Consider the following 23,317-nt stretch of genomic DNA (forward strand, 5'->3'; position numbering starts at 1 on the left):
GAACCTAGTTGGGTAGAGGAAAATTTCTTCCTCCCAGACAATGGGCAAAAGTAGAAAGGTACAGAAGGAAAGGCAGACAACAGAGGCCATGAGGCAGAAGGGATCATGTTGAGTTCTAGTAAACAGAAACTGGATATAAGAAAAGAGGGTGAAATAAGAGCTTCTTAGAAATGGAGATAATGAATTCTTGCTTCTGATGAATAGAAATATAACTTGTTCACTATAGCTTCCTTGGATCCTGAGTGGCCAAAAGTACGTATTTCTTAAACAAATATGAATTAAGCACCTACCAGGTGACACATATGACATGACTTTTACAGGTAAACAAATCAATTTGGTTCCCATGGAGATTTGAATCCAGCTCAGAAACACAGCACCTAGAGTTTGAAGACTGACATTAAACAAGTAAAAACAATTGTGATAAGCATTACAAAGAAGTAAGTAGGCTCTCACAGAAACACATACTATCTTGAATTATATTTTCCATTGGCCTAACTTTGCTAAGTTGACTGATTATACAGCCTTTCCTGAATTCTACGAGGCCTAACTTACATTTGAGATTCTTTTCATCCTTTTTTCACCTGTAACCATACATAAAAAGGCTACTTCCCAGGGTCTACAAAATCTTCAGAATACAAATTGGCTCCAAATTCAAAGAGAAAATCGTAAAATCTAAGTAAGTATATGTTTTATCCGCAAAACATAGCACTAATTCGAACACACTACAATTAGATGCTCCAGCCAGGCGTCAGGGCTGTGCCTCCAAGGTGGGAGAGCCACCTCCAAGGTGGGAGAGCCAAGTTCAGGACACTGGTCCACAAGAGACCTCCCAGCTCCACACTAACACTACAAGGTAACATGTACCACGCTTACAATGTACCAGACATTGTTCAAAATGCTTTATAAAAATCAACTCATAGGCGAAGCTTCAAGATGGCAGAAGAGTAAGACGTGGAGATCACCTTCCTCCCCACAAATACATCAGAAATACATCAACATGTGGAACAACTCCTACAGAACACCTACTGAATGCTGGCAGAAGACCTCAGATCTCCCAAAAGGCAAGAAACTCCCCATGTACCTGGGTAGGGCAAAAGAAAAAACAGAGACAAAAGAATAGGGATGGGACCTGCACCAGTGGGAGTGAGCTGTGAAGGAGGAGAGGTTTCCACACACTAGGAAGCCCCTTCGCGGGCCGGGTGGCGGAGCGGGTAAGCTGCGGAGCCGCGGAGGAGAGCGCAGAAACAGGGATAAGGAGGGCAAAGCGGAGAGCCTCCCGCACAGAGGATCAGTGCCGACCAACACTCACCAGCCCGAGAGGCTTGTCTGCTCACCCACCGGGGCGGGCGGGGGCTTCGCAGATCGGACCCCAGGGAGAGGACTGGGGTTGGCTGCGTGAACACAGCCTGAAAGGGGCTAATGCGCCATGGCTCGCTGGGAGGGAGTCCGGGAAAAAGTCTGGAGCTGCCGAAGAGGCAAGAGACTTTTTCTTGCCTCTTTGTTTCCTGGTGCGCGAGGAGAGGGGATTAAGAGTGCCGCTTAAAGGAACTCCAGAGACAGGCGCAAGCCACGGCTATCAGCGCGGACCCCAGAGACGGGCATGGACGCTAACGCTGCTGCTGCCGCCACCAAGAAGCCTGTGTGCCAGCACAGGCCACTATCCACACCTCCCCTCCCAGGAACCTGTGCAGCCCGCTACTGCCAGGGTCCCGTGATCCAGGGACAACTTCCCCGGGAGAACGCACAGCGCGCCTCAGGCTACTGCAACGTCACGCTGGCCTCTGCTGCCGCCAGCTCGCCCAGCACTCTGTACCCCTCCCTCCCCCAGGCCTGAGTGAGCCAGAGCCCTCGAATCAGCTGCTCCTTTAACCCCCTCCTGTCTGAGCGAAGAACAAAGGCCCTCAGGCGACCTACAAGCAGAGGCGGGGCCAAATCCAAAGCTGAACCCCAGGAGCTGTGCGAACAAAGAAGAGAAAGAGAAATCTCTCCCAGCAGCCTCAGGAGCAGCGGATTAAATCTCCACAATCAACTTGATGTACCCTGCATCTGTGGAATACATGAATAGACAACGAATCATCCCAAAATTGAGGAGGTGGACTTTGGGAGCGATGATATATTTTTTTCCCTTTTTCTCTTTTTGTGAGTGTGTGTGTGTATGCTTCTGTGTGTGATTTTGTCTGTATAGCTTTGCTTTTACCATTTGTCCTAGGGTTCTGTCTGTTTGCTTTTTTTTCTAGTATGGTTTTTAGCACTTGTAATCATTGGTGCGTTTGTTTTTTGGTTTGGATGCTCTATTCTTTTTTTCTTTTACTTAAAAATTTTTTTCAATAATTATCTTTTATTTTAATAACTATTTTATTTTATTTTACTTCATTTTATTTTATCTTCTTTCTTTCCTTCTTTTTTTTCTCCCTTTTATTCAGAGCCGTGTGGATGACAGGCTCTTGGTGCTCCAGCCAGGCGTCAGGGCTGTGCCTCCAAGGTGGGAGAGCCAAGTTCAGGACACTGGTCCACAAGAGATCTCCCAGCTCCACGTAATATCAAACGGCAAAAATCTCCCAGAGATCTCCATCTCAATGCCAAGACCCAGCTCCACTCAACAACCAGCAAGCTACAGTGGACACCCTATGCCAAACAACCAGTGGAACATAACTCCATCCATTAGCAGAGAGGCTGCTTAAAATCATAAGGCCACAGACACCCCAAAACACACCACCAGACGTGGACCTGCCCACCAGAAAGCCAAGATCCAGCCTCATCCACCAGAACACAGGCCCTAGTCCCCTCAACCAGGAAGCCTACACAACCCACTGAACCAACTTTAGCCACTGGCGACAGACACCAAAAACAACAGGAACTACGAACCTGTAGCCTGCAAAAAGAAGACCCCAAACCCAGTAAGTTAAGCAAAATGAGAAGACAGAGAAACACACAGCAGATGAAGGAGCAAGGCAAAAACCCACCAGACCTAACAAATGAAGAAGAAATAGGCAGTCTCTCTGAAAAAGAATTCAGAATAATGATAGTAAAGATGATCCAAAATCTTGGAAATAGAATGGAGAAAATACAAGAAACATTTAACAAGGACCTAGAAGAACTAAAGAGCAAACAAACAGTGATGAACAACACGATAAATGAAATAAAAAATTCTTTAGAAGGGATCAATAGCAGAATAACTGAGGCAGAAGAACAGATAAGTGACCTGGAAGATAAAATAGTGGAAATAACTACTGCAGAGCAGAATAAAGGAAAAAGAATGAACAGAATTGACGACAGTCTCAGAGGCCTCTGGGACAACATTAAACACACCAACATTTGAATTATAGGGGTCCCAGAAGAAGAGGAGAAAAAGAAAGGGACTGAGAATATATTTGAAGAGATTACAGCTGAAAACTTCCCTAATATGGGAAAGGAAATAGTTTAAAAAGTCCAGGAAGCACAGAGAGTCCCATACAGATAAATCCAAGGAGAAACACGCCAAGACACATATTAAACAAACTATCAAAAATTAAATACAAAGAAAAAATATTAAAATCAGCAAGGAAAAACAACAAATAACACATAAGGGAATCCCCATAAGGTTAACAGCTGATCTTTCAGCAGAAACTCTGCAAGCCAGAAGGGACTGGCAGGACATATTTAAAGTGATGAAGGAGAAAAACCTAAAACCAAGATTACTCTACCCAGCAAGGATCTCATTCAGATTTGATGGAGAAATTAAAACCTTTACAGACAAGCAAAAGCTAAGAGAATTCAGCACCACCAAACCAGCTTTACAACAAATGCTAAAGTTACTTCTCTAGTCAGGAAACACAAGAGAAGGAAAAGACCTACAATAACAAACCCAAAACAATTAAGAAAATAGTCATAGGAACATACATACTGATAAATACCTTAAAGGTAAATGGATTAAATGCTCCAACCAAAGGACACACACTGGCTGAATGGATACAAAAACAAGACGCGTATCTATGTGGTCTACAAGAGACTCACCTCAGACCTAGGGACAAATAGAGACTGAAAGTGAGAGGATGGAAAAAGATATACCATGCAAATGGAAATCAAAAGAAAGCTGGAGTAGCAATTCTCATATCAGACAAAATAGACTTCAAAACAAAGACTATTACAAGAGACAAAGAAGGCCACTACATAATGATCAAGGGATCAATCCAAGAAGATATAACAATTGTAAATATTTATGCATCCAACACAAGAGCACCTCAATACATAGGCAAATACTAACAGCCATAAAAGGGGAAATCGACAGTAACACAATCATAGTGGGGGACTTTAACACCCCACTACACCAATGGAAAGATCATCCAAAATGAAAATAAGTTAGAAAACATAAGCTTTCAATGATACATTAAACAAGATGGACTTAATTGATATTTATAGAACATTCCATGAAAAAACAACTGCATACACTTTCTCCTCAAGTGCTCATGGAACATTCTCCAGGACAGATCATATCTTGGGTCACAAATCAAGCCATGGTAAAAACTGAAATCGTATCACGTATCTTTTCTGACCTCAATGCTATAAGACTAGATACCAATTACAGGAAAAAATCTGTAAAATATACAAACACATGGAGGTTAAACAATACACTTAATACCCAAGAGATCACTGAAGAAGTCAAAGAGGAAATCAAAAAATACCTAGAAACAAATGACAATGAAAACACGATGACCCAAAACCTATGGGATGCAGCAAAAGCAGTTCTAAGAGGGAAGTTTACAGCAATACAATCCTACCTTAAGAAACAAGAAACATGTCAAATAAACAACCTAACCTTACATCTAAAGCAATTAGAGAAAGAACAAAAAAAACCCAAAGTTAGCAGAAGGAAAGAAATCATAAAGATCAGATCAGAAATAAATGAAAAAGAAATGAAGGAAATGATAGCAAAGATCAATAAAACTAAAAGCTGGTTCTTTGAGAAGATAAACAAAACTGATTAAACCATTAGACAGACTCATCACGAAAAAAAGGGAGAAGACTCAAATCAACAGAATGAGAAATGAAAAAGGAGAAGTAAAAACTGACACTGCAGAAATACAAAGCATCATGAGAGATTACTACAAGCAACTATATGCCAATAAAATGGACAACCTGGAAGAAATGGAAAAATTCTTACAAATGCACAACCTTCCAGGACTGAACCAGGAAGAAATAGAAACTATGAAAAGACCAATCACAAGCACTGAAATTGCAACTGTGATTAAAAATCTTCCAACAAACAAAAGCCCAGGACCAGATGGCTTCACAGGCGAATTCTATCAAACATTTAGAGAAGTGCTAACACCTACCCTTGTCAAACTCTTCTAAAATATAGCAGAGGGAGGAACACTCCCAAACTCATTCTACGAGGCCACCATCACGCTGATACCAAAACCACACAAAGATGTCACAAAGAAAGAAAACTACAGGCCAATATCACTGATGAACATAGATGCAAAACTCCTCAACAAAATACTAGCAAACAGAATCCAACAGAACATTAAAAGGATCATACACCATCATCAAGTGGGGTTTACCCAGGAATGCAAGGATTCTTCAATATATGCAAATCAATCAATGTGATACACCATATTAAAAAATTGAAGGAGAAAAACCAGATGATCATCTCAATAGATGCAGAGAAAGCTTTTGACAAAATTCAGCACCCACTTATGATAAAAGCCCTCCAAAAAGTAGGCATAGAGGGAACATTCCTCAACATCATAAAGGCCATATATGACAAACCCACAGCCAACATCATTCTCAATGGTGAAAAACTGACACCATTTCCACTAAGATCAGGAACAAGACAAGGTTGCCCACTCTCACCACTCTTATTCAACATAGTTTTGGAAGTTTTAGCCACAGCAATCAGAGAAGAAAAAGAAATAAAAGGAATCCAAATTGGAAAAGAAGAAGTAAAGCTGTCACTGTTTGCAGGTGACATGATACTATACATAGAGAATCCTAAAGATGCTAACAGAAAACAACTAGAGCTAATCAATGAATATGGTAAAATAACAGTATACAAAATTCATGCACAGAAATCTCTTGCATTCCTATACACTAATGATGAAAAATCTGAAAGTGAAATTAAGAAAACACTCCCATTTCCCACTGCAACAAAAAGAATAAAATATCTAGGAATAAACCTACCTAAAGAGACAAAAAACCTGTATGCAGAAAATTATAAGACATTGATGAAAGAAATTAAAGATGATACAAATAGATGGAGAGATATACCATGTTCTTGGATTGGAAGAATCAACATTGTGAAAATGACTCTACTATACAAAGCAATCTACAGAGTCAATGCAATCCCTACCAAACTACCACTGGCATTTTTCACAGAACTAGAACAAAAAATTTCACAATTTGTATGGAAACACAAAAGACACCGAATAGTGAAAGCAATCTTAAAAAAGAAAAATGGAGCTGGAGGAATCAGGCTCCCTGACTTCAGACTATACTACAAAGCTACAGTAATCAAGACAGTATGGTACTGGCACAAAAACAGAAAGATAGATCAATGGAACAGGATAGAAAGCCCAGAGATAAACCCACACACATATGGTCACCTTATCTTTGATAAAGGAGGCAAAAATATACAATGGAGAAAAGACGGCCTCTTCAAAAAGCTGGGAAAACTGGACAGCTACATGTAAAAGAATGAAATTAGAACACTCCCTAACACCATACACAAAAATAAACTCAAAATGGATTAAAGACCTAAATGTAAGGCCAGACATTATCAAACTCTTAGAAGAAAACACAGGCAGAACAGTCTATGACATAAATCACAGCAAGATCCTTTTTGACCCAACTCCTAGAGAAATGGAAATAAAAATAAACAAATGGGACCTAATGAAACTTAAAAGCTTTTGCACAGCAAAGGAAACCATAAACAAGATGAAAAGACAACCCTCAGAATGGGAGGAAATATTTGCAAATGAAGCAACTGACAAAGGATTAATCTCCAAAATTTACAAGCTACTCATGCAGCTCAATATCCAAAAAACAAACAACCCAATCCAAAAATGGGCAGAAGACATAATAGACATTTCTCCAAAGAAGATATACAGAATGCCAACAAACACATGAAAGAATGCTCAACATCATTAATCATTAGAGAAATGCAAATCAAAACTACAATGACATATCATCTCACACCGGTCAGAATGGCCATCATCAAAAAAATCTACAAACAATAAATGCTGGAGAGGGTGTGGAGAAAAGGGAACCCTCCTGCACTGTTGGTGGGAATGTAAATTGATACAGCCACTATGGAGAACAGTATGGGGGTTCCTTAAAAAACTAAAAATAGAACTAACATACGACCCAGCAATCCCACTACTGGGCATATACCCTGAGAAAACCATAATTCAAAAAGAGTACCAAAATGTTCATTGCAGCTCTATTTACAATAGCCAGGACATGGAAGCAACCTAAGTGTCCATCAACAGATGAGTGGATAAAGATGATGTGGCACATATTTACAATGGAATATTACTCAGCCATAAAAAGAAATGAAATTGAGTTATTTGTAGTGAGGTGGATGGACCTAGAATCTGTCATAAAGAGTGAAGTAAGTCAGAAAGAGAAAAACAATTACTGTATGCTAACACATATATATGGAATCAAAAAAAAATTTCTTCTTGGTCATGAAGAACCTAGAGGCAAGACGGGAATAATGACACAGACCTAATAGAGAATGGACTTGAGGATACGGGGAAGGGGAAAGGTAAGCTGGGACAAAGTGAGAGAGTGGCATGGACATATATACACTACCAAACATAAAATAGATAGCTAGTGGGAAGCAGCCGCATAGCACAGGGAGATCAGCTCAGTGCTTTGTGACCGCCTGGAGGGGTGGGATAGGGAGGGTGGGAGGGAGGGAGACCCAAGAGGGAAGAGATATGGGAACATATGTATATGTATAACTGATTCAGTTTGTTATAAAGCAGAAACTAACACACCATTGTAAAGCAATTATACTCCAATAAAGATGTAAAAAACAAACAAAAACAAAGAAAAAAAGAAACAAAAGGATATAACCAATATGACTCATAGCAAATGAGAGGACATGGCCAAACGTCATATTCCAGGCTTTGACTTCCCTTTGGTGGCTATTGTCTGGGTCTGTAATGCTTTATTATAAGAAAAAGGAAGCAATGAGAAACATGTCTTCAAACTACCTGTCTTGGAGAACCAGAATAATCTACCATGCGTGTGGAAAAGAGCAAGAGAGCCTCATGGTCATGATGCACACAACAGGGCCCCGTCTTGATAAACAATCACAGATTTGTTCTTTGTCTTATTCTCTTATATTTCAGACAACTGTGAACTAAATTTCAAAAACTTGGCTGGAATATCAGCTATTTTTTCTATTGAAAACTCTAGTGTTTTGCATCATTTTGATTCATGGACCAAAAACACAGCTAGAAAGGTTACCTACTCTATGGTAACTAAGCAACAAAGAATTTTTTTCTTCATAAAAGAGTTTCACACAACTACGTTCTTCATCATTTAAGAGCAAAATTCTTTCATTTTTCGTAAATAATCCAAATAATAACTAACACTAATTATGCTCCAGGTATTACTTCTAGTGCCCTTCTTAAACTATTTCATTTAATTCTCACAACAACTCTATGGGCTAAGACTAATATTAATTCTATTTTACAGATGAGGAACCTGAGCCTCACAGAGGTTAACTAATTTGCTCATGCGGATACACTCAGCCAGTCCTAAAGTTGGCATTTTAACTCAAGTAGTGTAGAACATCATGAGAGTTCGCATTTTCATCACTCTGCTATAGAGTCATTAAATAATTTATAATGCTCAAGGTCAAGCTCAGTATTTCAATCTCTTCAACCTTTTCCTCATTCTTTTTCCTATATTTGAATACCTCACAACCAACCCCTCCAACTACATCTAAGCAGTCACCAAATCTTACTGTGTTTTTTTCACCTTTATCTTTTTCAGGAGGCCTATGCTCATATATACATCTGCCTAATAAAATTTTCCACTTGAATATCCCACATGTACTTTAAACTCACCATAACTCACCAGTATCTTAATCATGTATTTATTACAGTGAATAATACCATTATCCCCTCATTTGAGGAAAAAAAGTAATTTGATGGACATCAGAAATTAGATAATTTCTGCCTCTTGGACTATCTACCCACCAAACACATATGGGTTGCACACACATATACATGCATGCAAATACACACAGATACCACCCCACCCATCTGACCAAATCACTAATCCTTGCTAATTATCACCTAAACTATCACAAGTGTCTCTTTACTGATTTTCCTGCTTGCTTCTTATTTCACTCCACATCACCTCAATCTAACTTCTGTACTGCTGCAGAAAGGCCTTCATGGTGTAAACATCTTCCGTCTTCTTTTTGCTTGCATTTTCATAATGGACTATAAGATAAATTCTAAACACTTTCACAAAGAGTACAAGACTTCAGAATCTGACATCTGCCTATCCACTCAGATAAATTTTCCAATTAATTTGAGTTTCCTTTGTCTGGAGTATCTCTTCTCTGGGATTCCCACAAACCGTACAAGCTTCACTTGAAATGCTGCTTCCTTCATGAAGATTCCCTGTCTCTTGAAGGCATGTTTAGATACTACTGCTTGCCTTTTCAGTATTTTTTTTAACATATCACTGTTATAACTACCATATTGTTACATTGGTTGTTCACATGTCTGTCTTTTCACTAGGGTTTTGGGAGGCAAAACAATATATACACTTTAAAATTAGAAAAAAAATTTAAATGTGATATACTGACACTATAGACACTTTAGAAAATTCAATAATGTCTAAAGAAGAGTAAAATTATTTATATTTCTTCCACAAAGAGGATACCATTATTTTAAAAATATTTATTTTTTTTCATACACATACAACATAAGTTATATATTTTTTATTTGTCTAGAACATTCATGGTTTGGTTTCATTTTTTCCTAACAGCTAGCACAGGGCTCACAGCTAGCACATACAAAATAGTCTATTTGTTGAGTAAATGAATGATTCTAAATGTATGCCCTTTTCCTCTATTTCCCCAACTACTGTCTTATAATCATTCTTCTGAGCTACTCTAATTATATCTTCAATTGGTCTCATTGTCTCCAGTTTCTTCTCCCTTGAATTCATCCTCCACATTGCTGCCATGGTTATAATATAAAATAAAAATCTTGCCACATTATTGTCATATTTATGAATCCTTTGATGACTTTTATTTCCCATGAAATAAAATGTAATTCCTTATCAATCCAGACTTTTCACAATTTAGTCCTACTCTACTTTCTTGATTCTTCTTCTGTTATTTCCACTTCCTGTATTGGCATCAATCTAGTCTAGTTACACTAGACAATTCACAGTTCTGAAAGATTCGCCATGGAGTCTCACTCTTGTACCTCGACTCATGCTACTTCTGTCTAAAACATCCTTCCCTAGTCTTCCTCATCAGGCAAATATTTGATTCATCCTTCAAAGATAATTTTTTTTAAAAAAAAAAACCTCTTCTGTGAAGTCTTCTTCAACCCTACCTCCATTTTTTTTTAGCCAAATAACTTGCTCTCTCAGCTGTTTCCAAAGAAGTATTCCCCAGAGCTAAAAGTACAGTTTTGTAAAACTGCATTCCCTCACCTCCCCTTATGCACTCATGGAGGTTCAGATTTGGTAGGTCTGGAGTGGAGACAGGAATACATTCTTTTAAAAACACGCTACATCCCAAACCAAACAATGTGACTTCAGGGCCAGACCGAACTCTGGGTTGCTAGGTGCCAGACTGAACTCTGGGTTGCTAAGTGCTAAACGTTCTTTTTAAAGCATGACTCAGAATCGCGCTAGAAACAGAAGTAGAGTATGTTGGGGTCCATGCTTTCAGATATAAACAAAACCAATCATTGTTTTTGATAGGTTTTATGGGTATGAGTCCTTAGGAAATGAAATCAGACTCTTATTTCAAAGTGTTCAAAATACCAGAGAAACAGAAGGATCGAAAACAAAGTGAAACAAAGGCATACAACTATTAAGTATTAAAAAAAAAAAAAGAGGAAAGGACATGAGGCCACATAAGCTGCTTCTATTATATTGTACTCATACAAAAGTGAGGAGATGAAGCAGCACAATGAAACTAGTTATAAGAAAATATGATATGTGCCCAAGAAGCCATCAAGGGCCTTGGCTCATTCAAATCCTAGAATGGAATTACTGGCTCTAAATAGGTCACTTAGCACAAAATGCTTGAGATTTTCCTCATTCACAAAGACATGCAACTCCTTTTAAAGATTTCAGTTCAAAGCAACTCTGTGTAAAACCTATCCCCATTTTCTCTTGCATACAATATACTCATTCACTAAACAAGTGCCCAGAGAGGAAAAGGAAAATTAATAGTTAATTTTTTAAATCAAGAGTTTTAGAGACAGAAGGACTGTTAGAGGATCATCTAGACCACGCTTCTTAACCTTTTTCACAACAATAGTGCACATGGAAAATTATGACTGTCTGGCACTGGGATAAAAAGATGAGACTGCTAGGGACTAACAGTGATTGGCAAAGAGTTCATGCTGCTCCAGGCCACACTTGGGGATCATAGAGATCAAGATGTCGTACAACCTCTGTAACCCATATTGCTTGAGAAGATATACTAGATAAACCAATACATCATAGAGATGAGGAAAAAACCAAGCCCCAAAGGGTGGCTTAACACCAGAGGGGTTAACAAAATCCCTTAGTGGGAAAGTGAGTATTGGGTTTTCACAGGCCTCATATGAACAATGATTCTAATGTGTGCTATTCAGAATTCATCAATTCTGAGCATTGATGGCGTCATTTTGAGTGGTACACCAATTCACACCCAACATGAGCAATAGAAAAGACAAAGATCTCTCCCACAAATATCTGTACCATTTTCCAACTGTATTTAAATGCTACTTGAAAAAATAAAAGAGAAATTCATTCATAATTCTCTAAATTCATTGAAAAATTGCTAGATGAAATACTAGAAACAATTTTTAAATGAATGCAAGAGGCTTCCAGGAAAGCAGTAGTATGAATATAGGGAAAGAAGTGAGAACTGAAGCAGTTGGGTGCCCTGGGAGAACCTTTATACCCAGGCTGCCCAGAACTGTACATCTTCCAAGAGCAGAGAGCTCCATCTAGCATAAAAGCCATGCTCAGGAAAAGCCATTCACAGGGAAGAGAGTTCACTAGAAACAAGTGAATAAATAACCCTTCACAGAGGTAAGCAGGAAAGAAAACTGTCTAGAAGAGGAGGGGAGAAAAGCTCTCCTGAGAATTTATAGCCACTGGAAGGTTCAGACATGGATTTAGGATCAAAATTTATACTGTTTACGTGGTAAGGAATATCATACACTAAAATTCTTCATTTCTGGACTCATTTAAACTGGACTCAGGTCTGTAATGTCCTCATACCCATGGCAGAAAGAAACACAAATCCTCCCTTGAGGAATGAATTTATTCTTCCCAGTTTCTAAAATCAATACACTCTCTATTTTAGTCTGCCTGGGTTACCAACTGATGTGGTGCACTCTGCAGTTTTTGTGTGGGGTATTCTATATGTGTCTGTTACATCTCATTGCTTTATAATGTCCTTCAAGTTCTCTATTTTCTTTTCCTTTTTTTTAAATTGAGGTATAGCTGATTCATAATATAAGTTTCAGGTGTACAACATAGTGATTCAAAGTTTTTAAAGGTATATTCCATTTATAGTTATTATAAAATATTGGCTATTTCCCTGTGCTGTGCAATATATCCTTGTAGCCTATTTATTTTATACATAGTAGTTTGTACCTCTTACTCCCCTAGCCACCATATTGTCCCTCCCTGCTTCCCTTTTCCCACTGGTAACCACTAGTTTGTTCTCTATATCTGTGAGTCTGTTTCTTTTTTGTTATATTCACTAGTTTAGTTTTCAGATTCCACATGTAAGTGATATCATACAGTATTTGTCTTTATCTGAAAGTCCTCTATTTTCTTATTGATCTTCTGTCTAGATCAGATGTTTTGCCCATTACTGAAAGTGGAGTATTGAAATTTTCAATTATTATGGTAGATCTATTTCTCCCTCAGTTCTATCCATGTCTTCACATATTTTGACTAGGATTTGCTTGGTTTCTGTAAACCTTTGACTGTTTCCAGAGTTCTGGCAAACTTATTTCAGGTTGTTTCTGCTTATTTTCAATGTTTCGTGGAGGGACAGAGGTGTGGAGCTGCCTACTCTACCATTCTGAACATGGGTCTCCCAAGGTGATTTTTTGACAGAGTTCTCATCAGAGCAGAAAAAAATAAATCTGTTTTCTAACAGGGCATATTTATAGATATGAACATAAAAGCTGAGTTTCTCCAGTAGAGGCTTGAAGCCTCATTCCCTGCATCTATTCCTCCATTTCATGTTGGTCTCTTTCGAGTTCTCCCTGAGGAAACATGGAGCTCCATGAAACACAGTTTGAAAAACACTGTTATAAATCATTATAATCCCCTGATACTTATGTGCCTAGTGCCTGCGATCTGATGTTAGAAATATTTAAGTAATCATTTTGACCTAGACTTATCTCTTGCTTGTTTCCTAACTTATTTCAAAAAACTTTCTTCCCATCTTCCCAACTTTGTGAAAAAGCACAAAGAATAAAATGTTCTGTCATTCCATCTCCCAGAGTTAACTGCTGTTAACATGTTGACATTTCTCACACTTATAAAACAAGTGTAATTCAGGTTAATATTTTATATATAGCAGTTATCACCTGGGCCTCCGTTTGCTTAACACTGTTATTCTAGCTCACACCTATGTCAATATTGTCATGTCTACTCTTGGAAGCCTATTACATGACTTTATGAGAGAAGACATGTCATGTATTGACTAACCTTTCAATCTGCACCCTCAATGACCATCCCTCCAACACCTTTCAATAAAACAAAGGTTGATTGCTCTATTGGTTAGCATAATGAGACTTCAAGGCTGTGGGTTTTAACATCTTTGTCCTCTATGACTACCAATTAAGCTTGACCATATTGAAGTTGTTTTTAAACTTCAAAATGCAGCAGAATGCCCTTTTTATTTAGAAATAAAATCTTTTATGAAACCCCAAAATATAAAATAAAACTGAGCTCTTAAGGTTGAAGTCTATATGTGTGCGAGTAGGTAGGGGGAAGAGGGTAGGCAGTTTATTCACAGCCAATCCTGCTTAGCCTTCCTAACATCCCAACCATGATGCAGAACCCCAGGGCTCTGGGACAGAGTGTTTGAATATCCCGTATCTGTGAGATGTCCTCAGCCAGTACTTCTAAAGAATTGGATGACTACTGCATCTGTATCTCCTATGGCTCCTCAGATAGTGCCTGACACACAGTAGGCATTCAAGGAGTATTCACTGAAATAAAAGACATGAAATCCAAAATGGGGGAATGGATTAGTGTATATCCATTACTGGTACTTGAGAAAAATCTCAGAAAGTATCCTCACTGACAGTGGTAGATCAGTAGTGGTAGATCTCAGTGGTATCATTATACTACTGTGTTACAAAAGAGATAATTAAGATTGTATTAGTGGCTGCAGAATACAAGAAACATAACTGAATAAATATTTAATTTCTTCCACTTTCAAGGTACAGTTTGAGAGACTATAGAGGCTGCAAAGATGGTAAAGATATAGGATAGGTAAAATATCCCGAAGAATATTTAATACTCTGATAGGGGAGATAATTTACATAAAATTTTGCTACAAAGCAAGCCAATGTACCAACCTATGTCAAGAAAATTTCAATGTTTTTTGAGCTGAAGGTAAAGTTTTGAAAAATGACCAGTAGACACCTCATCAACAGGTAGCTGTTACAGAATGTAGAGGGTAATTGATGCAGAAGAAAGGCAAAAAACTATGGGAACAAATACTCACTGCATAATTTTCAGAAGATAACTCTCACCCTAAGAAGAAAGCATGACATATGAAGTAGTTGGAGATGAGTTAAATGTGAACTTTTTTGCAATTGGTGTGTTAAAAATACTGAGAATGGAGAGATCAACGTGAACTGTAGCGAGGGAAACTTTCTGAAGTTGGCAATTTGAACTGAAAAAGGATGGGAAGGATTAGGATAGGTGGGGAAGCATTTCAGTTTAATGAAGACAACATGTGCCAAAGCCTAAAGGCCAAAAGGAGAAGAGTTTCCATGAGGAAGAAGAAGAAATCAATCTGGCTGGAGCAACGGGTGTTTGCTGGGCACCAGGTTGGCTGAGTGGGGTGGAAACATTAATAGTGGGAGCTGCTAAAGGTCAAGATGAAGAGAAAAGAGAAGCTGCGGGATTCCCTGGTGGCGCAGTGGTTGAGAGTCCGCCTGCCGATGCGGGGGACACGGGTTTGTGCCCCGGTCCAGGAGGATCCCACATGCCACGGAGCAGCTGGGCCCGAGAGCCATGGCTGCTGAGCCTGCGCGTGTGCTCCACAACGGGAGAAGCCACGACAGTGAGAGGCCCGCATACCAAAAAAAAAAAAAAAAAAAAGAAGAGAGAAGCTGCAACAAATAGCAATTAGTTTTGATGACTGTACAACTCTCAAAGAAAACTATCATAGGTATGTAAAGTAGTAATGATGGAAAAGAAATAAGAGAAATGGAAGTCCTAAGGATATTGAGGTGGCCTGAGATGTGGACAGTGAAATAGATTACCCAGAGAATTCGACAGCTTGAATAGAATCAGGGGTGACAGAGATAAATCCTCTGAATTGACGGTAAAGTTGCACCAGTGTCAATTAAGAAAACCAGTTTCTGATTCTCTACTGTAAGTTTAATGGTGAGCTCTGGGGTGCAGCTGAGGATCAGTTGACCCTGTCATTTGGTGGGGTACTGTCCCTCAGAGGGGTAAAAATATACCCTCTGAGGGTACTGGGGTCTAGGGAGATTGTTTTTTAAGCTTTTCTTTCTCTACAGCCATTAAAAATAGAAAACAAGAGTATTCATAACAGAAGACACCAGAGTCACTATAACCCCCCCAAACAGTTCACACAAATGTTTTCTCCTGTTAATCTAAATTCAGAAAGAGAAAAAGACAAGAAGAGACTCTTACCATTCTCGTTTATTGGATACTACAGGCAGAAATCTGGGAGACTAACTGGTCGAATTCTCATCTTCTGCCGGCTTATGTTAGAGGTCCCAGGATCTGTCACCAGCAGCAGCCCTGGAGTGAGCAGTGTCTAGTTAGTGACATCCATCCTTGATATCAGAATTGTGGGCAAGGAAATGTTCTCTACCACACTGTCCCTTGCAGGACTCCAAATGGATTTCACAGTTTTACCTCCAGCTCTAGGCTAATCCCAGTGGTTTACTGTCTGTATACTAGTAGATGGACTAAATGCTATCTGACTAGACATGACAACACCACATAGCAGTGAATAAATTAATTAACTAGATTATTTCTCATTTTGGTATTCCTTTATGGATTGAGTCAGACCAAGGAACTCATTTTATAACAGAAATAAACTATGTGCTTGCAAAAACTTTGGGGTACTCATTAAAATTTCATGCCCTGTACCGTCCCCAGTCCTCAGGGCAAATAGAACATAAAAATCTAGACATCAAAAGGACTTTAGTGGCTTCCCTGGTGGCGCAGTGGTTGAGAGTCCACCTGCCGATGCAAGGGACGTGGGTTCGTGCCCCAGCCCGGGAAGATCCCACATGCCGCGGAGTGGCTGGGCCCGTGAGCCGTGGCCGCTGGGCCTACGCGTCTGGAGCCTGTGCTCTGCAGCGGGAGAGGCAAAAGGACTTTAGGAAAAGTCTATCAAGAAACTGGACTTAATGGCCAGAAGCACTACCTCTGGCCCTTATAAAAATCCAGAATACTCCAAATAGAAGGTGTGGATTAACCCCTTTTGAAATAGTGTTTGGTCACTCTGTGCCTACTGGTGTCTCTAAACCTCCCATTTCTGGATTGAGTGAACACTATAGGGACTTAAGTGAACAATATGATACTATGACTAGCCATATACAGGAACTAACTAGTATACTTGGGGGATATTATCGACAGTAAAAAGGGCATGGAATGCACTGACTTGCTATCCCCTTTGACCAGGAGATTGGGTATACATCAAGGTTTTTAGAAGAAAGCATGCATTGTCATCTTGCTGGGAAGGCCCTTACAAACTGCTGAACACTTACACTGCCATCAAAATAAAGGAAAAATCCTCCTGGATTCACGCGAGCGCTGCCAGCTTTGACCCAGATCAGCAGCACTCCCAGGACAACTGGAAGACCATTCCTAAGGTGACCTTAAACTAAGGATTTCCAGGACCAATTTCCAGGTCCCAGAAGCAGACAAAATCATGAAGTAGACAGTTTTTCCCATGATCACAGATCAAGAAACTTCCTTCTACCTATTTTCTCCCCTATTGCATCTCCCTAGTCCCAGATGAAAAGAAAAAAAAGTGCTTCCTTGTAACAAAGCCCTCCCTTTCTTTAGCCATTTATTAAAAGGCTGACTGGAGGGGCTTCCCTGGTGGCGCAGTGGTTGGGAGTCCGCCTGCCGATGCAGGGGACACGGGTTCGTGCCCTGGTCTGGGAGGATCCCACGTCCTCTCATCCCACAGTGAGAGGCCCCCGTACTGCAAAAAAAAACAGCAACAAAAAAAACCCCTTTGGCTTCTTTGTTCATAAACTAGCGCCACATAAACACACTAGACCAGATATTATAGAAAACTGGCTTGTATACACAAGTCTAAGTTCTTTTCAGTACTAAGATCCTTTTTCTTAGGCTTTGGAACTTATGAGTTGGAAAAGGCAGTTCTAAATCTTTCCATAGTAACAGAACAAGAGTTTAATATTGGTATGCAAATGTCAGAAGCCTTTCAGTCAAAAGTTAGTAGCCTCTGCTGGACTTGAAAATCTTCTTGCCCTGGACACACTGACAGCCCAAGAAAGAGGAGCTTGTGCCATCACTGATGAAGCATGCTGCTTCTATGTAAATCACCTGGGACAAATAGTGTCTAATCTGCACCTTTTGAAGACAAGATAAACACCCTCCATCAGATAAACGAGGCTCAGCCATTCTATTGGACTGACCTATTCCCAGGGATGGGAGACTGATTTAATGGGATATGGGGAAGTGTGCTTAGATGTGTTATTTTCTGTTTATTCATCCTCATTCTAATCTATGTTCTTCTCTCCCTTTGCAGATCCCTTGCCACTCTGCTGCTAACCCAATTCTTCTCTCCACAGCCACTAACTCAGAGTTTATGTGAAACTTCTAGGGAAGTTTCAGACAGGGGAATGAAGGAGTTCAGAGCATATCACCCCAAAATATGTCACTTTGGCATATTGAATATTTTCAGTTAAAGGCATTTGAGAAACAGCTGGTGCTAGAAGGGCACTCTGACCTTCCTTTTTCTTCCTGAAGGAGATAAAATTCCCATGTAAAAGATGCCCTCCCTACATCAGGAGGAAGAAAAATATTTTTATCACCAGAGATGGGAAATTGGACCAAAAAATCCATACAAACAAACCTTGTTAAACTAACCCTTATCTTCCTAGTCATTTCTCCACAATTTACTACCCCTAACCAAACCTCTTTGTCTTACTTGTTTCTTTTTCTAAAAGGTAGAAAAGCTTTCTGCGCTGGTCACTTCCTCAGGTCTTCATTCTCTTGTGAAGGTTCCCATGTACATGTAAAAAAAAAAAAACCCTAAAAACCACTTCTATGCTTTTCTCCTGTTAACCTGTTTTGTCAATTTAATTCTTATGCCCAGCTGGAGACCCAAAGAGAGTAGAGGAGAATTTTCCCTTGCCTACAATGGTAAATCATTTTCTTTCTGCTAACATTCTAATGTCATGGGGGATCACACTCCCAAACCCTTGGATTATTCTTAAATTCACTCCTTTGAGATACATACAAAATTCTCACGTTTTGCTCTCAGGCCCCTTTAGAAACTTACGCTCACACGATGTCAACCTCATTAGAGCTGTTTACAGAATTTAATCAAATAAGTGTAACATGTCAGGGACAGTACAAAACCCATTAGAGGAGGCTCTTTTAAAACCTTGGCATAAGGACCCAAAAGGAATACAGGGATAAGGAGAGGCGACCATGGTCACTTCCAAGGTGGAATCAATCACCTGTCAGGAATGGGACGTGAAGTGACTTCCGGTCCGGCCAGAGAGAATTTCTTCTAGCGAAACCTGAATAACCGGCTTCCCACCTGGACGCTGCAGGGCGGAACGGGCGGACAGCTTCGCCCGCCTCCAGGTGGAGACGCCGCTGTCCGTCCGCAGTCACGGAGGTAGCGGACCGACGGGCGGCGCCTGCGCGCTGGGAGGGGAGGGCACAGGACCCACTTCCGGGGCGGGTACAGGGCCCATTTCCGGGGCGGGGAACAGCGCATGCGTTGTGGGGGATGGGGGGTGGTCGGATTTCGTCCACTTTTCCGGCGAGGTGAACGCGGAAGAGCGGGAGCTGAGGATTTCCGACTACTCAGATTGTGGCGCGGCGACTGCTGCAAGATGGAGGTGGGCTTGGCGGCCGAAGATGGTCGGGATGGTCCCCGGGAGCGGCGAGGCTTGGGTGAAGCCGAGAGGCCGCAGCAGAACCACGAAGTGCGGCCTCAGTCCGGGGCAGACCGGTTACCAAAACATTCCTACTGGTTGGATCTCTGGCTCTTCGTCCTCTTAGACGTGGTGTTGTTTTTCTTCGTGTATTTTTTGCCCTGGTGAGTACTCTTAACGCAGCGTTGAAATGGTAAGGGGCTTAAGAGACCATCTACCCCAGTTTGGGGAGGTGGGTGCGGCAGAGGCGAGGAAATTGCATTACGGAAAGTTACGGCCTGTCCACCATCATCCAGCTGGCGAGTGCTAGGATAGGGTAGGCGCGGGAGTGGAACGAAGACCAGAGTGAAAATGTCCTTCCTTGGCACCTCAGTTGAGGGTGTTCAGATGAGGTGTAGAGGAAACTTGGCTTCATAATTTTTTTGTTCTATGTTGGGAGGAAACCGGCTGGGTTTGAGTTCCTGCACTACCACGAAGAAACTGGAGACGTTATTTGGCTTTTTGGAGCTTTATATTCACATTTACCATTTGGGAGCTATAGTAACCAGGTCATAGGGGTGTGGTGTGGCGTGGTGTTTTAGATAAATCGCCAACTTATCTAAAAGCGATTTATTTGCGTATTGCCTGGCAGCAGTTAGCGCTCCACTAAAGCCACTGTTACTGTGCGACGGTTTGACCGTGAGCAGGCCGTGCACGGTTATCTCACATGGGTCCAGAACTGGACTCCTGACTTCGTACTCAGATGACCTTACTTTTCAGTGTCCCCATTTCAGTAAATGTTAACTTTATTCACTCACTTCACCTCCCGGAAGCCTGGGTCTCGTTTTCTGATTTCCCGCTTTGCTCTATATACACACCCGCACACTCCAAAACACCAACTGATGAGTCACAAAACTCTCTAGATTCCATTTGGAAAATCCATGCTCTCCATTTTCATTGCCACCCCCTCTGAGAAGACAGTTTTGGCAGAGGATAAAGGAAGGGGACTTAGAGAAGGGGCTTGGGGGAGCAGAACAAGAAGGAGGATACAGGACTGAGATGATACAAGGGACAAGTTCAGGAGAGGAGCAGTGCGCTGAAGGAGGAAAAGCGATGCAGCTCATTTAGTCATTAAACAGCTCCTTTGGACTTCGGAGCTAATCCTTTATGCACTGTAAGTTAATTTCTCTCAGCCATCATGCTTATTGAATTTGCGGTCATTATGTCTTCTTCTCTCACCCCCAGCCCCCAATTTTGGCAAAAATTTGGGCATAAACTCACTGTTGGTGAGGCCCCATTGTCTGTGATTCCTTGGATTTCTTGAGTGGTGTGGCCGAGGGTTCACAGTGGGACCAATGGAAGATGGGTGTTTCTGTAAAATCCTCTGTCATTTGTAAAGGAGAATCTTTCCACCCACTCCTCCTGGTATTTGGTAGAGTGATACTTCAAATGCAGTGTTTTTTTGTTTGTTTTTGTTTTTTTTAATGATCTGAATTTTCAGCTCTGGATAGAAAATGGAAGACTTATAAAGAATAGTCAGGCCTTTTTTTGCTCATATCAATATGAAAATCATTTAGGAATAGGCAAATGACTAAGACAATCAAAGTTTTCAAAAGTTGGCATAAAGTATTTAAAGGGAAAGAAAAAGGAAACATTGTTGACAATTATTTGGTTTTTACAGAATGGTTTGCCTGATACCTAAATTAAGAATTTTGGCTCCTGGAGTGGATCCTGAAAATGACTACAAACTTCTAGAACAAAGAAGACAGGATTGTGCACCAGAAGAATTTCAGACTCTAAGGGACCTTCATTTCATTTTACACATTCTGTTATTCTTTGCGGGAACTATATTAAATGGGTAATGATCTCAGCCATTCATAGCTAAGTTCTTAAAACTCGGCTCTGATTCACATTTTAAAACTTTTTACAGATTATTTGGTGGCTTTACAGGGGCTGAACATAAAAGGTATTTATACATGAAGATTTATTATACTCATTAGGAAATAGATTGTTTTTCCTTTAACATTTTAAGGGTTGGCCAAGGTTTAGTATGATGCAGATAATATGGTGAAATAATAAATTATCCAAAAGCAAGGGAAGAATTTTGAAAAAAGGAGTTAAAAGCTATACAGAAAATGCAGGTCCACAATATATTTGCTGTAAGTGCCAGTTTAATTTTTAGATTAAGTGGACCTCTGTTATGGTTGCTAGGTTGGTACAATCTTAGAGAAAGTATATAATATCCAGTAATGGAAGGCTAGAGTGCATGGGGTCTTACCTGGATGCTTCCCCTCACTTTTAAGCTCTTGAACTCTGTAAAGTAGGACTGTGTGTTTCAAACCTAATTTTTATTGTGGTTGCATTAAGAATGTTTGTGGCCAAAACATGTTTATTATAATGTCTGTAACTTACTTTAATACTCCAGCAAAGTCACCATATTTACTCTTTGAGCAAATGTTTGAGCACTTACTGTGGGCCAGGTACAACACTGAACGAAACAGACAAAAATCCTTGCCTTTATGGAGCTTACATTCTTTTTTATCTAAGTATGTTAACAAGAATTTATTTCCCAGGAGTGATCAGCTAGTATTTAGTCAAAAAGGTCACATTCCCAAAGCAGCTACTATAAGCCCTTCAGAAGCTATTCCTATTATATAACAGATGTTAGAAATGGGCTCTTGTCCTTGAAATTGGTGACATTTTATATATTGGAATTGCCTAAATATTTTTCCCGTCCCTTAGAAGCAGGGTATAGATCTGGTAAACTCTACATCCTCTGTTCTTCAGAATGGCATTTAGGGTTAGTGTGAAATCTGGGATTGATTTTGGAGGCTTTTAGCCTAATGCTGACTATAAGTTTAACAATTACGCCTTCAGAGAACCTAACAAACCTGCCTGAGGAGAACTTTTTAGGCAAGGTTGAAGCATCTAGAGAAACAGAACTGGGATTTCATTGAGGGTACCAAACAGATTGTATGAATTGTTTTGTGCTACTTGCTAGTAATTTTGTCCAATAAATGTTGATTATACAGGTAAATTGGGTCTGATTTCATTTTAACAAATTACTTGTGTGTTAGGTCACACACAAAGATTTATAATCCATACTACCTTTCTGAGCCTAGAATCAGCCTTCTACCACAACTATTGAATATTCTGAAAATTTCTAATACAGGGAAGATACTACTAAGAAGAAAGATCGTAGTATTGTGACATGACTGTAAATGGTATCCAAAATGGTGGCAGTATGAGGTTTGAATATTTCCTACAGATGAAATTGTGCCTACCACTGAACTGTGCCATCTCAGGGTAACATAGTATACTTGAAGGCTTTTAACTGGGTAAATGGGACACCAAGAAGAATTGGCGAACTTGCTGTGATTAAAAATAGAGACATCAAAAGTATTTACATCAATGTGACTTTAGTCTGATAAATTCCTTTGTAAATTTCATATAAGTGAAATGATTGTTTTAATAACCGTTTGAAATCAACTGGCCAATGAGCAATTGTGAGGAAGTCTTTAGAGTTATGTTAACCTGAAAATTTTAGGATGTGAAGTGCTCCATATACCTAGTCCCTAAATGTAATGGGAATACATTCAGAGACTACAGAATATTTAGTAAGGGCATTTAACGTAGAGGTAATTATGCTCTAGGAAAAGGGTCATCAAACTACACTAATGTTTGAGGCCAAAACATGTTTATTATAATGTCTGTAACTTACTTTAATACTCCAGCAAAGTATTGCCTCTCTTTAAAGGCCTGTGAGCCAAGAA

General features: G+C 40.0%; 1 protein-coding gene and 1 long non-coding RNA gene across 2 annotated transcripts in view; one reads left to right on the plus strand and one right to left on the minus strand.

Annotated features, from left to right (window-relative positions):
- Window positions 1-19,331, minus strand: part of LOC116754517 — a 76,078-nt gene extending 56,747 nt beyond the window's left edge. Inside the window, exons 1-2 of the long non-coding RNA XR_004350062.1 lie at window positions 19,140-19,331; window positions 16,102-16,212 (exon numbers count right to left, since the gene is read on the minus strand). This is a non-coding gene — a long non-coding RNA (uncharacterized LOC116754517). The remainder of the gene's footprint in view (window positions 1-16,101; window positions 16,213-19,139) is intronic.
- A 57-nt stretch (window positions 19,332-19,388) lies between these two features.
- On the plus strand, window positions 19,389-22,581 carry C5H4orf3 (chromosome 5 C4orf3 homolog). The gene has a single exon (XM_032633210.1). The coding sequence runs from the start codon at window positions 19,404-19,406 to the stop codon at window positions 19,731-19,733; it is 330 nt and encodes a 109-aa protein (XP_032489101.1). The 5' UTR covers window positions 19,389-19,403; the 3' UTR covers window positions 19,734-22,581.
- The last annotated feature ends 736 nt before the right edge of the window (window positions 22,582-23,317 follow it).

This window comes from Phocoena sinus, chromosome 5, assembly GCF_008692025.1.
Source record: "Phocoena sinus isolate mPhoSin1 chromosome 5, mPhoSin1.pri, whole genome shotgun sequence".
NCBI classification, from domain to species: Eukaryota; Metazoa; Chordata; class Mammalia; order Artiodactyla; family Phocoenidae; genus Phocoena; species Phocoena sinus.

Excerpts from the sequence above, each read along its gene's own strand:
- C5H4orf3 (XM_032633210.1), top strand. The coding sequence starts at position 19,404 with ATGCGTTGTGGGGGATGGGGGGTGGTCGGATTTCGTCCACTTTTCCGG.